At 43.8% G+C, this 15,308-nt stretch overlaps 1 protein-coding gene across 1 annotated transcript; it reads right to left on the reverse strand.

The window, feature by feature from the left end:
• Positions 1–7,859: 7,859 nt before the first annotated feature.
• MUCL3 (mucin like 3) lies at positions 7,860–12,346 on the reverse strand. Its single transcript, XM_036875695.2, has 2 exons — positions 10,643–12,346; positions 7,860–9,686 (listed from the first exon to the last, which is right to left on the reverse strand). The coding sequence occupies exons 1-2, from the start codon at positions 11,657–11,659 to the stop codon at positions 9,534–9,536; spliced, it is 1,170 nt and encodes a 389-aa protein (XP_036731590.2). The 5' UTR covers positions 11,660–12,346; the 3' UTR covers positions 7,860–9,533.
• Between the last annotated feature and the right edge of the window lie 2,962 nt (positions 12,347–15,308).

A 15,308-nucleotide genomic window follows, 5' to 3' on the forward strand; every position in this document is an offset into this window, starting at 1 on the left:
GGTTCTGGACTTTGTCTCCTGTATCTGAAGTGCTAAGAAGCTGTGAGAAGGCAAGCTTAAATTCACCAAATTTGGCAAATACCTTCAATGCAATGCTTGTTTCAGAGCTCTCCTTAAGCATCCCTAAGTCTCTTACATCTCTTTGTTTTGATCTAAATATTATCTACTACCTACCCAGCGAATTGATAGTTACAAAGACTTTTAAAATATTTTATCCAGCAACTCTTGTTGTTTGTGTTCAGAGGAGTGGTTAATGTACTTTGTCCACTATTGCCAGAAAAGTGGAAGCTCTCAAAATATTGTTTTAATATTACAAATTTCAAGATCATTAAATGATAGTGCATTTAAAGTCACCTAGTATAATGCTTAGCACATAGTATGCACTCATAAAAAAGAGAAAAAGGAGGGAAAAGAATGATCAAACAAATAAGCAAGATCTTACTACCACAAATACTATGAGATTCTTTTTTTTTTAAGCTGTAAATAACATCATTCTTCTTACTTGTCACATTGCATCCTGAGGAACAAAAAAGTCAAAATCCCAAGCCAAAAGAGCATAGGTTTTCACTTGCACAGTAGGAGATCAAAGAGAAATTGCTCTGAGATTGGTTACCCTGATATCCTAAGAGATTCAGAACTATGGTTAAGCTCAATGAATATATACATATATTTTTAATATGTATAATTTTTTCCATAAGTACTTATTAAACACCTACTGTACACCAGAGAGTATACTAGGATGTATTTTATTTTACTTATTTTTTTATTAAAGTATCATTGGTACACAATCCTAATGATGGTTCACATAAACAACACAGTGGTTTCAATATTTACCCATGTCAAGTCCTCACCCTCTCCATTGCAGTTACTGTCTATAATGTCGTAAGATGTTATAGAGTCATTACTTGTCTTCTCTGTGCTGTACTGCCTTCCCTGTGACCTATCTATATTGTGATTGCAAATTATTGTGTCCCTTAATCCCCTTCTCCCTTCCCACCCACCCTTCCCAACCCCTCCCCTTTGGTAACCACTAGTTCCTTCTCGGTGTCTGTGAGTCTGCTGCTATTTTGTTCCTTCAGTTTTGCTTTGTTTCTATACTCCACAAATGCATAAACTCATTTAGTATTATTGTCTTCCTCCACCTGGCTTATTTCACTGAGCATAATAGCCTCTAGCTCCATCCATCTTGTTGCAAATGGCAGGATTTCTTTTCTTTTTATGACTGAATAATATTCCATTGTGTATATGTACCACCTCTTCTTTATCCATTCATCTATTGATGAACACTTAGGTTGCTTCCATATCTTAGTAGGGAGATAAATATAACGGTGGATATGTCTTTTCAAATCAGGGATCTTGTTTTCTTTGGCTAAATTCCTAGGAGTGGAATTACTGGGTCAAATGATATTTCTATTCTTAGTTTTTTGAGGAACCTCCACATTGCTTTCCACAACAGTTGAACAATTTACATTCCGACCAACAGTGTAGGAGGGTTCTGCTTTCTCCATATCCTCACCAGCATTGGTTGTTTCTTGTCTTTTGGATGTTGGCCATCCTAACTGGTGTGAGGTGACACCTCATTGTGGCTTTCATTTCAATTTCCCTGATGATTAGCAGTGTGGATCATCTTTTCATGTGCCTGTTGGCCATATGAATTGCTTCTTTGGAGAAGTGTCTGCTCAGATCTTCCACCCATTTTTTAATCAGGCTATTTGTTTTTTGGGTGTTGAGGCATATGAGTTCTTCATATATTTTGGATGTTAACCCCTTATTGGATAAATTGTTTACAAATATATTCTCCCATACTGTAGGATGAGCTCAAGGAATATTTTTACTTGAGCTCATGTCCAAACCCAATGAGGCTGCAGTCTTCTCCATTCTCTTTTTCTGGCTGCCCTGTTGGTCAAACTCTCTATGACCCTTTCTCTGGTTCTTTTCTTGACCTTGAGCATGACTATCTCCAAGGCCAATTCCATGAAGACTTATGAAGTCCATCCCTACCCATTTTATGGTCACTGCCTTCTCTTCCATGATCCCTTACCTCCCCAAAATTTTCAGCATCTTCCATTGTCCAGTCTATGTCAATACTCCCCCTTTTGCCATGGTTTCCTTGGTGGCCTCCTTTGGGATCCATTCCATGGCTTTTGTTATGGCTTCCTCCACATCCATGACTCCCACCATGAGTCATGTCATAATCACCCCCAAGGCCATGGCTCAGTTCATGGCCCACACCATGGTCTGCTCTGTGTCCAAAGCCATGTGCTCTTCCATAAACCAGTTCATTTTCCAGGCCATGGAATATTCCAATGCCCACTTCTGAGTCCAAGTCCTTACCAAAGCCAACTCTGTGCTCATGGATGTTATAAATACTTCTATTTATCAGGGGAAAACAAAAACACTTCTAAAAGGGAAACAATATGGATATACTATTATTAGAGTTAAATCTTTTTCTTTCATATCATTCAACCTTCTTGGATTGTTAAAAAACACACATTTTCACTTTTCAATACTATTTATTTTCTCTTTTCTCATCTATTCTTTTTTGTAGGTGTGACATTGCTTGTTCTCTTCCTCTCATTTACTTCTCTGAGAAAACAGCCTTCCAAATTATCACACCTGCATATTCTTTATTTAAACGTGGTGACGATTGCTCTATAGCTGGGTAAAGTTATACATCATTAAATTTTCCAGGCAATGGTAAATCCACATCCTATACCTTGAGAGTAGAGTCTCCCAGAAATAGGGAGTCTTCTGTTGTGTTGATCAACCAAGGAAGTTGTGTGTCTATGAGAACAGGTGAAACTAAATTCATGAAATAGAAATCAAAATAATAGCTACCTTTGGTTGAGCTGGTGTTGACTGGGAGGAGACACAAAGGAAACTACTCAGATGATAGAAATGTTCAATATTTTGAACTGGGTGGTGGTTATATGGGTGTGGACACATTTTAAAATTAATCAAGCTATACACTTGAGATTTGTGCACTTCTGGTAGGTTATACTTCAATTAGAAAAAAAAAAGATAAGGGAAGGCCCATGAAGAGCTAAAGCTTGGAGAACTGGCATGAAACACTGGCAAAGAGCTCTACTGTCAAACTGAATTGGACCAGAGCCCCGGCTCTGATACTGCCTCACCCTATAACCTTTGGCAAGTTACTTCAGTTTCTGACTCCAGTGTCCTAGTCTGTAAAGCGGGATTCTAAAAGTACTTGTCCCAAAGGTGCCTAAGCATAGTAAGGAGAGACAATGCTCTCTTGCATTTTTAGCTCCTAGTAAATGGTTAGGAAAGTGCTAGCTATTATTAGTATGTCTTTATCTTAAACATTCAGAGGATTGTTCATGGCTGGTGAGTCACATTTTGTTCTCACCATGGGGAGGGATAAGAGAATTTGAAAAAAGAAACTCAAGTAAGTTGATTGTAAATTATAGCTACCATTTACAGCTAGGGTGTGAATTTTTCATTTATTGTGGCTCATCCTACAGATGTTGAAGACCACTTATAGGGATACATACAGTCAAAATGGGAAAATATAAACACAAAACATTTAAAAATAGAACAAGAAAACATATCAGAATAGAAGGTGAAGACCAGGATGGAGAACAGAATGCAGAAATGCAGCCTGCTGCTGGCATGTGGCTATCACACCCACTGCAGAGAACTGCAGGGGGATCTGGGCCTCCACACACGTCACTTTGCAGAGCATCAGAAGCCTCCCCTACACCAGGCAATCATTTCTGTAGCCTCTGTCCTTGCTAAGTATATTCCCTTGTTATCTGCCCTTAGTATTTAATGTATTTTGAAACTTCCAGTCTATTTGGGCCATGCTAAGAGGTACCTAGAAAAGTGAATTTCTTTTCACTTGGGTAAAATCAGAAAAGGGGGGAAATAAAAGCCCCGCCCCTCCAACCAAAAAACAGTATGTGATAATATATATAATGGAAGTAAAAATCCAACTGGGGGCCAAATATTCATCACTCCCTATAGATCTTTTTTTCTAGAGCCATTGTTCCAGTAACTTTATAAAAAAGTATGCTTTTGACAACTGAAATCAACATAGCCATTTTAATTAAGAAAGATGGAGTCTACTCAGAGTCTTACTGAGGATCATGGCTGGAAAACAGTTAATCAGAGAAAGAGTTCTGATCAGACTGTTCTGCCGGCCTTTTGTGTAAGAGCAGTTTACATGCCTTTTTACAATAGGGGATACATGAATCAACACAGCATAGCAGTGTGTCAAGGGTACATTTGGTTACAGTCTTAGAAGAACAGATTGAGCACATTCTGGTGCTATCTATGTGTGAGAGGAGGCAAGGTTTAGGATTGTTACTCATTCTCCTAAAGAATTCTATCAAGGATACAAGAAGCAGGCTCTTGTTCAATTTTGTCTCCTTTGAACATTTAAGGCTATTTCTCTTCGTGGCCATGGGTGAGAGGATGTGGCATTCTTGCTGACACAGGTGAGAATAGCTGTATGACACCTTCACAGTACAGCTGAGCTGTCCTGACTGACTTAGGGCCTCTCTACAGCTTGCACGGTTCTCCTTGCCTGTGGGGCCACGTGGCGCACCATAAAATTTTCATTTTATTTCACACTTTCCTTATCGTCTCCACTCTCCTCTCCTCATACCACATGGACCCACACACTTACGTCTCTCTGGAGCCCCTACTTCCCCTTTCTTCTCTTTATCTCTACTCCTCATTTCATCTACCATTTGCATTTTCTGTCTTCCTCTCGTGGTCTTTATGTTATGCTGTGTGAGAAAATAAGAATCAAACTGTGAAAGTAACAACCTATGCTGCATGCATCAGGCTGGGGTAACAATATGGATAAAGCCAGTGGCAAGGTTCACTGGAAAAATACGCTTTCCAGACATGCTGCAGCTGTGAAGCATCAGAACAGCTCCCTTCTTTGAGTGACTTACTCGCTTTTGGTGATTTAGTCAATGAAAACCTCACTTTTCTAAAATCATAGACTATCACAAATTTTCTGCTTGAAGTTATAATAGTAAGAAGGAAACAGCCCATTATTGTCTGGAGAATCTGAGTTACTTCGACACAGAGAAGCAGCCTCAATTTCCAATGCAGGGACAAATGAGTTTTCAATATGTTCCCCATCCGTTGTAACTTTGTGATTTCCAAGGACACTGGGTCCATGTCATGGTCTAAAGCTGCTGTTGAACTCTGTACACACAGTCCTGCTTTGTTTTGAGTGTATTAACATTTTCTTCAAGAACTTTGTTTTTGGCGGGACTGTATTTGCCTAGGTGAAACTTAAAAACTAACAGCAGGCATTGGAACAAGTGGAAAGCTCAGAAAATATAGATCCAGAAAGTCTGTACAATTATATTAACAGACAGCCATAGTGTCTAAAAATGAGGAACACTCAGACAGGCAGTCGAATACTTAGGAAAAGCCTCTAGACTACTGGTACAAGGACTGATCAGGCAGTAAACTATTTAGAAAGAAAAAATCTTTCTAAGCATATTGAGAATTAACCAGCTGGTTATAAGGAAATTGTTTTTCAAGTATTAGTGTACCTGCAGAGAAATACCACCGGGTCACAGAAGTTAAGCTTGAGTGCATGAGGGTCCATGGAGGTGACAATGTGCTGCCCTAGAACAGCTTCTGGAAGGGCATGACCAGCAAGACCAACTTGCAGTGGCAGCTTGCAGTGTACCCTCCCCACCTTCCAGGTGCATGGACAGCGATCATCCTAAACCGGGCCTGAGTGTGGTGGTTCCAGGGGAATGAAGAAGAAATCACCAGTGACAGTTGCATGACAACGTGAATTTACTTAACGCCACTGAACTATACACTTAAAAATTGTTAAAATGGTAATGGAGAGGTCAACAGAAACCTTTTTTCTTTGGAGATGTCTCATTTCTAGAACAGAGGACTTTGTAGGAGGCAGAGGGGAGAAAAGTGAAGGTCATGGGGTCCCAAAGCCCTGAGTTTTCTTACTGTGCCAACATGCACCTCCAGAGGCAGGTGGACAGTGAGTGCCGGCAGTCAGCTGCAAGGGAACCGGCACTGTCCCTGTGTCACACAGCTACTGTGGGGGGAGGTTGGAGAATCTGCTACTCTGAGGCCAGGGGTCTCAGAAGGTGACAGGGGGTGGCGGGGACACTGACTGTGAGACCAGAAGAACAAACTCTACAGTCCAAGTGTTTAAAAGGGGAAACCTTGACTCTGACAGGAACCAAGGACTCTTGCAAAAACCTTAGTGACACTTGGCTCCTTAGGTGGTGCCTAGAGCATCCCAGTCGGGCCGCTGAGGGTACATGGAACCTGTCTCCGTTGGGGAACAAAGTGAAATGGAATTGGGAGAAAACAAACTGTTCCAGAGGAGCTACGTGGGTTTGAACAAGCCACTTCTCCGAGGCTTGCTTTTCTCATCTGTGTAACAAGCTTAATGAGAAAGGGCGCGGAGGGCCAGCGGGGCGTGGAAAGGTGTGATGGACGCGGAAGCCCAGCACGGACGGGAGTCCTGCTACACTGTCTGTGCGCGGGTAGCAGCGGCGCCCAGGCGTGTCAGGGCGGCACTCCGGGAACGGCCAGGGGCCCGCAGAGCGGGGCGGGAGGCGGGGACTCGCCCGAGACCTCCCCGCCCTCGGAGGGGCTGCGCCGACCGCAGGCCCGCGTTGGAGCCCGGCTGGCCGCCGCGCACCGCCCTCCGCGTGTCGCCTTGACTGGTGCGGCGGCTCCAGCCCGCCGCGCACTAGAGGCTGGCGCCCGCGCCGGCGACAGGGAGCCGCCTGACTCTTGGAAGCGAGCGGGACCCAGGAGCCGCTGGCCAAGTGGAGCCTCGAGGGAAGTGAAGGACGCCGCTGCTCCGATCCCGGTCCCCCACCGAGACCCCGGCTCGCCCTGTACTCTCGCACGTGGCGCGCCCCTGCCCTTGGGGTCCTGGGCTCCGGCTCCCGGTGGGGCGGGAGCCGATTCCCCGCCTTGCCGCTAATTAAGTAATTCTCCCTAATGAGAGACCCGCCCTGGTGCTTGTTAAGGGAGTCTAGATTTCCAAGGGATCGTTAGCAGGGGAGAGGGAAGGGAGAGAAGTGCGGAGGAAGACACCACCCTCCGTGTCCGGGGCCCACGGTCCAGGTTTGCGGCGGCGACGTGGACCTCCCCCACTTCCGCCCGCCCCACGCTTTGCCCCCGCAGCTCCATCTTGGTGCCTTGGCGGGAAGGCCCCTGTCCGGTTGGGCGTTTGGCATTCTAGAGGCAGAGGTATATTTGCTTAATTTTGTTCTGTTTTCTTAATTAGGGTTCAGGCCGGGGAAGGACCTATCTGCTTTCCTCCCAGGGCGAGTGGGACTTCTGTCCAATCAGCTGCGACATGCTGGGTCACCATCTGCCCAGACCACTAAATATTCCACATCCTCCTCCTTTTTAATCAGGCATCCCAGTCGTCTTCCAGAACCCAGGTGTCCTCTTTGCCTCAAGGGACCTAAGTCTGGCGTCCCTCTGGCACCTGGCGTACCTTCTTTCTGAGACCCAAACTACAATCCTGCCCTTAGCAGAGCAGATCTCTGGTGGGACATTCAGAGAGACAGACCTGAGGGCCCTTGCAGCTTAGATCGGGCCCTGGCAGATAAGTCAGTGGCGTGAGTAGCCAGGTTAGGATCACTGTCAATGATAGGGTGCCAGCTTCCGGAAAACGGTATGCGGAAAGTAGTAAACAGTGCCTGCGGTCCTATTTGATTCTGGATGGAGTTAACGTTGAAGGCCTGTGGAACTAGAGTGCGTTTCTGGTCAGCAAAGATGCTGATGCCATCCTCTTGTAAAAGTGAGAGCCTAGACTACGTGAATGGTAGTGATTCTACTGGGGCTGACATTTGGGCACTGAATGATTTTGGAGCACGGCTGGTGTCCTAACATAAATGTGGGACATAGTGGATGCCCATAAACATTGGGTTTAATTCATTAGAGTCTGTTTTATTCTGTGTAGTACTGTCTTGTGATAACTCTTTTTGAATTATTTAATTTTAATCTTCCTATATCTGTGTCTCAGATGGGAACTATGTCTTATACTTCTATATAATCTTCAAGAGAATGTGCTTAGAAATACTGCTTATTAATTAAAACATTTTCTTCTCATTTTGTCACTATGCAAGTGAGCCCAGCATGAACTGGGCAGCCCTTATCTAAATCCAGGAGTGAGCCATTTTAGGAGCAATGGAAATTCAGTCTCCTCTTCCTTGACCCTCCCAAGAATTCTTGTCCTCTATCCACTCCTTGTCTGCTGACAGCCAGAGCCAGAAACATGAGTCAGGACTTTCTTCCAACTGAGAGCCCAATAATTATGATGACCTTCCTTTATAAATATTTTACACTTTATTATAAAAAGACCAGTAGATAGAAGGAAGCTATCCATCATCTGTTGACTCTCCCTTTCCCCCTCTACCCAATCAGTAACAGGTCAAAGTGCTTTAATAACTTGGAGAGAAAAATCCAGAAAATATACACAGATGAAGTGCCTATAAGAAGGAAGTCAGAATCTGGGGTGAAGGTCTGAGGAGAAAACATTCTGCAGTAGAGAAGATAGGTAACTCTTACATTAAAAAAAGCCAATACTGGCTTTTGGTAGAAGAGACAGGAAATTAAATGATCAATGGGAAACATTATTAAGGAAGGTCTGTATGGGAATCAATGGATGAGACTGCAGGTCATACAGAAACCCTCCATGTGTGCTACCCACAACCCAGCAAGCCAAACCAGCCAGATGACCATTGTAGACATTTAGGAAAAGCTAAGGGATTCACAAGGAAGAAGGAAGATCAATCTGGGTGAGAGATACTTATGATCGTTTCTGGAATTTTCCTTTCTCCTGGGAATAGAGAGAGAGGAGAAGGAAATATTCTCTTTTCTTCTCAAATCCTTTTTCTTTTTCATTAAAAAGTGGAGGTTCAGCGGAGCAAGGGCCCTGGGAACTCAGAGACATGGCTGTTTACACACAAACTCTTAAGTAGTAGTAGATGGAAATAATGTAGACTGGTTCTGAAACCTGGGGGCGCTGTGCTCAGTCTCTCCTCCGAAAACTGATTCACAGTCAGATCTAGGGCATTTTCCTTTAAGGCTCCTGAACTTCCCTTAGCCATGCCGCCCCTCCCAGGACTCAGTGTCCTGTATTGGCTCCCACCATATGCATCCATCAAACACCTTTTCGCTCCCAGACCGTCATGTTCTACAAGAACACTTGCTTGTGTTATTTATTCTTTCTTTCCTATCCCCCATCTTCTACTGAGAATACTTGCTTGTATTATTTATTCTTTCTTTCCTATCCCCCATCTTCTACTGAGAATACTTGCTTGTATTATTTATTCTTTCTTTCCTATCACCCAAACACATCCTTCTTGCTTATCACCTCAAACCTTGACCAGTTTCAGTGAGAACACAGCAGATGAATGGTTAATACTATTAACTGTCAGTACTTTGCCCTTCCTGGAGTACAGGAATAGGAATTGTGAATCTAAGTCCTCATCCAGGAAAAAGGCAGGACATGGAAGTCCTGGTGGTGGGCAGTTTTTAAAAGATCATCGTGGCGAAGGGATCTGGCCCATGCTGAGATTCTGCTGCTCCATCAGGTACACTGGGTAGGAATTGGGGCCCCCTTCATTCTCTGGGTAGTTCTCCTCTGGATCTGTGTTCTGGATGAGTGCACGGCATGTTTTCATTAGGTAGAAAATCTGTGATTGGGAAGAGAAAGGAGAAATGAGTCTCATCTGCCATGGCCATTTGTTTTCCTCAACACCCATATTTCAGGCCTTTGATTCTATTCTCCCTGATGCTTTACACAAGATGCTTTTTCACAAGAAAAAGTGTGGTTACTACATTCACTCTTATTATCGAGTCCCCCTCCATACCCTATTGCACTGTCCATCAGTGTAGTAAGATGCCACAGGGTCCCTACTTGTCTTCTCTGTGCTACACCATCTTCCCCATGACCCCCACACACACCATGTGCACTACTGATGCTTTACCTTTGGTTTTGTCCTTTCTCAAGATTTCATTGATCCTTATTCCAGCTCCAGACCCAAAATACTAAGTCACAGACTTTATCTTCAATTCCCTCCTTTGTCCTGTGTACTTTTTCTTTTTTTTATTGAAGTATTATTGATACATAATCTTATATTCACTTCAAATATACAACATGGTGGTTTAACAGTTACCCATATTATTAAATCCTCACCCTCAATAGTGGTTACTATCTGTCAACATAGAAAGATGTTACAGAATTAACTGTCTTCTCTATGCTGTACTACTACCCCTGTGACCAACTTATATTATGATTGAGAAGTTTTGTGCCCCTTTATCCCCCTCATCCTCCCCACCTGCCCACCCTGTCCTGTTTTTCTGATCCTAATATCCTTTATTCTCACACCCCAGTCTCTGTCTCCAGCACCTCAGTCTCCCTACTCTACATCCTTTTTTCACAACCACACCCTTCTTCTCAGTTCCACTTTTCCTGACCCCTGCGTCTGTTGTCTTCCCCATTGTTTTCACCACCATTACCCCTCTATTACCATCCCCTGCTGCCATGCCCCTTTCCCTAGACTCATTATTCCCTCTAGTTCTCATCCATAACTTCTATTCAGTCCCCTATCTCATGAGTTCCTTCCTCTGGCTCATCCCTGTCCCTTACCAAGAAGATCAGGCCAAGGAACACCAGGAAGAGAATCACAGCCAATAGGACCACAACAACTATGGCCCATGCAGGGAATGGATTCTCTCTGACCTCTGCAGCATGGAGACCTCCTTGTGAGTCGCCTTTGTTGTGGTTTGGATGGCTTTTGTTGCCAGAGGTTTCCAGCGTGGAGGTGAATTTAAGATAACCAGTGAGCACCTGATGGGTCAACTTGGTTTTGTTTGGACGAGGAGAGATGGTAGTGATAGATTTGTCTCTCGTGACCTTGACTAGAGGTGTCACAGTCTCTGTGGCTGCTGTGTTTTTTCCTGGATTTTCTGCAGGCTTTATGATCTCAGTGGCTGACGTGGCCTTTTCTCCAATTTTTGTACACTTTGTAGACTTTGCTGGGGCTCTTGTGGTCTCATTTGCCCACGTGGTCTTGTCCTTATGTTCCGTCAGCTTCCCTGGGAATGGCGTAGTCTTTTCAAAGGCTGAGGTGGTCTCTTGTTCAACCCGTGTGGACTTTGTTGAGACTCTTGCGGTCTTCTTTTGAGCAAATGTCGTCATTTTGGGGCTTCTTGTATCATTCTCTGTATTGACTGACTTGCGGGAAGGAGTTACGGTCTGGTGTGAGGTGGAGGGTGTACTATTGAAAGTAATGTTTTTTCTGTTGTCCTTTTCCTGAGTTCTTCCAATATTAGCTGTGCTTCTTACTGTTCTACGTTCTGGGGGCTTTACCGTGGACCTTGTCGTCTTTTCATCTGCTGATATGGACTTTTCTCCAGGATTCAGAGTGTTTACTTTGGCTCTTGTGGTCTTACAATTTGCTGATGTGGTCTTTGGTCTTTGTTTTGTAGAGTTTGATGGTGTTTGTGTTGTCTTTTCAACGGCTGGTGCAATCTTTTCTGTGTGTCCTGTAATCGTTCTCGGAGTCTTGTCCGAGGCAAGTACAGTTATGTGATTACTATCTGTTTTATGTTCTTCAACTCCTGAACTTTTTGGGCTTCTTGTCTCATTGTGTGATGTCCTCATGGCTGGTGAGATTTTTTCTGATGATGATGTGAGGTTTTTGATCTCTGTATTGACTGACTTGTGGGAAGGAGTTACCGTCTGGTGTGAGGTGGAGTGTGTACTATTGAAAGTAATGTGTTTTCTGTTGTCCTTTTCCTGAGTTCTTCCAATATTAGCTGTGCTTCTTACTATTGGTTTGCCTGTTTTGGTCTTACAAGTCGTTTTTCTCTTGGGGGCTGCTGTTGGATATTTTGTACTGGATGATCCTTTATGTGTGTTAGTGGATTTAGGATCAACAGACTGTCCATTCTGGATAATTGGGTTTTTTCTTTGATGGCCAGAGTTTTGGTTAGAACTGTGAGGAATATCATAAACAATATGATGAGTTGTAGAGTTTTTGGAATTATCTATAGTTTTGTTAAACCTTTGGGATGAGTGTGTGGTATTGCAATGATGTTTTGTTGTAGAGGGTTCTTTCAGTTTAAGGAGGTCTAGAGAGCTGTGTCCTGAATGAGGAGCAGTGTAGTCAGAGAAAGCACTGTAACCAGGGCCTGGTGCAGGAGGGAACAAATGATCAGATGTTGGGGATTCACCAGTTTTCTGAAGTCCTTGAAGTATAGTAGCACCTGTGAAGGAAGAGAGATAAATAAGAATCTTCCTTCATGCTCTTGCCTGCTTCCTTCCCTGCTGTCATCTCTAGGGGTTCCTTCCTTCCCCCAGATATATCTCCCTAGTCAGTGGCTTCTGAATGCTGTGTGTGAGAATAACTTTGGAGAGACTGAGGGAAAACCTCTGGTAGAACTTTCCATAGGAATTAGTAACTGGACACAGTTGGTGAGTGAGAGAAAGATAAAAAGAGGAATGGAGGCTGGGTAGAGGAAGGAGATGGGAAACTTTCCTTTTGGTGATGAAGTTTGGCTTGGATACAAGGATGTAGATGAGATGACTCAACCCTTTATTATTCCCCACTGGATCCCCCTCTTCACACACCTGGGAAAGCCACCTGGGATAGATGAAGGAGGTCCTCTTGGAAGAAAAAGTTATCTGCTTGGGGGTCCCAAGTACAGTGAACAAGGCAGCTGGATTCTAGGAGACTGACTGTGTTTAAAGACAGGGTGTGAGCGAAAACACCCCTATCAATGAACAGATATGGGCTTTAATAGCCAGTGGAGACAGAGGAGGTGTCTCTGATATGTAGGCAGAAGGGTGAGAGCTAGAAGATCGCCAAAGAGTAAGAGAGATAGTGTCGTTACGTAATTGAGATTTCCAGTCTCTGTTAGCTCAAGGTGGCAACCAGGACCTGGACCCATTCCCAATCACAGGAAACCACAGCCTGCCCACTTCCCTGCTGACCAGGAGAGCTGGAGGCTGGGGAACTGAGTCCTTGAAAGAAATGTGTGGCAGATTCCAACGGGGTGAGGGTAGTAGAGAAGCCCAAGTCCTTGAGGGATTTAAAGTTGGGAGAGAGACAACTGACTTGTCAGGCCATCGCTTCTCTATGCCATTTCCATTCTCTGATTCCTTCGGCAGCAATACCAGTAAGAGCTATCATTCATTAGGCACCTTCTCTGGGCCAGACTCTTGGATGGCTGCTTCACATTTTCTTTGTGGATTCTCTTCTACAGTGATTGATCACCCAGCTACCCACAAGGCTACTATTTTACAGGCAAGAAATTTGAGTTTCATGGAGGAATGGGGACCTGCATGCAGTCCCACAGCAATAGCAACGGCCAACCTTCCTAGAACATTTACTGTGAGACAGGCAGGTCCTACAGATGAGGAAATGTATTAACTTGGTTACTTTTCACAACAACCCTTTGAAGTTGAGAGTGATTTGTTATTCTCTCCTTCTTATAATGAGGAAACAAGGCTCAGAGAGGTTAAGTAATCTCCCCCAAGGGTCCCCAGCAAGTAAGAGTTTGAACCAGAATTTGAACACACATTCTAGGCTCCTGGGCCCAGGCTCTTACTGGTTAAGACCACACTACACAGCCTATTGGTCAGCCTAGCCTCTTGGGGAAGGAAGAACAGTGACATTTGTGCAACCCCTCAATGATGATGTTTATATATTTGTTTATTTAATCTTTACCTTGACCCTGTGAGGCAGGTGTATGATCTTACTGTTTTACAAGTGAGGAAAGGAAGCTCAAAGGGGCTAAGTAATTGGCCAAGTCAGGCTTCTCACTACACCTCAAATGCTTGTAAACATGATAAAGGACGAATAAATATCTATGGAGGGAATAAATGAGCAGGTAGAGCAGGGTGGCAAAGTACACTGGCCTTACAGAATCAGAGGACAGGACTGGAGTCTAGGTGCTGTCCCTCACCAGTTTTGCATTCTTGCTCAGATCACTTAAATGTTCTGAAGCCCCACGTCCACAACTGTAAATAACAATGATGTCAGCTATTCCAGCTTAGTGTGAAGATGAAAGGGAGTATGGAGCATAGAGGACTCTTTAAAGTGTTGAATTGTAGTCTTCAGAACAATCTCATACTTTGCTTGTCCTTTTCCTGGTAGTGAGAAGCCCAAGCCCATGGCCCTGCTCCTGCCTTCTGCAGCCCCAGGGTCTCTCCTGACCCACCTACCCCATACACCTCTTGACCGTGTCTTCCAAATGGCAGCCCCCCCTGCATTCCTGGGCCACTTCCCCCTTCTGTGTTTGATCAACACAACACTCATCACTTTCTAAGTATGGCACAATAAACACAGTCTGCTTCCCGCAATGACAGGGATTTTTGTTTATTGGTTCCTATGTCTTCAGCCTAGAACAATGTCTGGCCCATGGGAAGCATTTCATAAATATTTGTTGAATGGATAAATGAGAGAATATTTTAAGACTGATGAAAACTCTTCAGAAGCCCTGTCAATGACCTTTTGTTATGTCTATTAAGTGAAAAAGAAACACAATTGTGACCTTCAACTGTTGGAAGACCAAGGGCTAACATCTGCTATGGGATGTAATTGAGGCTCTTAGATGAAAAGATGTTAAAATAAAGCCTCTACTGAATAGACAGTTCTCTAAAGAAGAAATTCAGATGGCCAATAGACACATGAAAAGAAGCTCCACATCGCTTGTCATCAGAGAAATGCAAATTAAAACCACAATGAGATATCACCTCACACCAGTAAGGATGGCCACCATCCAAAAGACAAACAACAACAAATGTTGGTGAGGTTGTGGAGAAAGGGGAACCCTCCTACACTGCTGGTGGGAATGTAAATTAGTTCAACCATTGTGGAAAGCAGTATGGAGGTTCCTCAAAATGCTTAAAATAGAAATACCATTTGACCCAGGAATTCCACTTCTAGGAATTTACCCTAAGAATGCAGCAGCCCAGTTTGAAAAAGACATATACACCCCTATGTTTATCACAGCACTATTTACAATAGCCAAGAAATGGAAGCAACCCAAGTGTCCATCAGTAGATGAATGGGTAAAGACGAGGTGGTACATATACACAATGGAATATTATTCAGCCATAAGAAGAAAACAAATCCTACCATTTGCAACAACATGGATGGAGCTAGAGGATATTATGCTCAGTGAAATAAGCCAGGTGGAGAAAGACAAGTACCAAATGATTTCACTCATATGTGGAGTATAAGAGCAAAGAAAAACTGAAGGAACAAAACAGCAGCAGAATCACAGAACCCAAGCATGGACTAACA

The sequence above is a fragment of the Manis pentadactyla genome, chromosome 16 (genome assembly GCF_030020395.1).
Source record: "Manis pentadactyla isolate mManPen7 chromosome 16, mManPen7.hap1, whole genome shotgun sequence".
Taxonomy (NCBI): domain Eukaryota; kingdom Metazoa; phylum Chordata; class Mammalia; order Pholidota; family Manidae; genus Manis; species Manis pentadactyla.

Bases quoted from the DNA above. Each gene is read 5' to 3' on its own strand.
- MUCL3 (XM_036875695.2), bottom strand. From the start codon at position 11,659: ATGAGGACATCACACAATGAGACAAGAAGCCCAAAAAGTTCAGGAGTT. The intron at 9,687-10,642 runs GTAAGGGACAGG...TCCCAATCACAG, and splicing joins TCCTTGGCCTGATCTTCTTG to ATTTTCTACCTAATGAAAAC.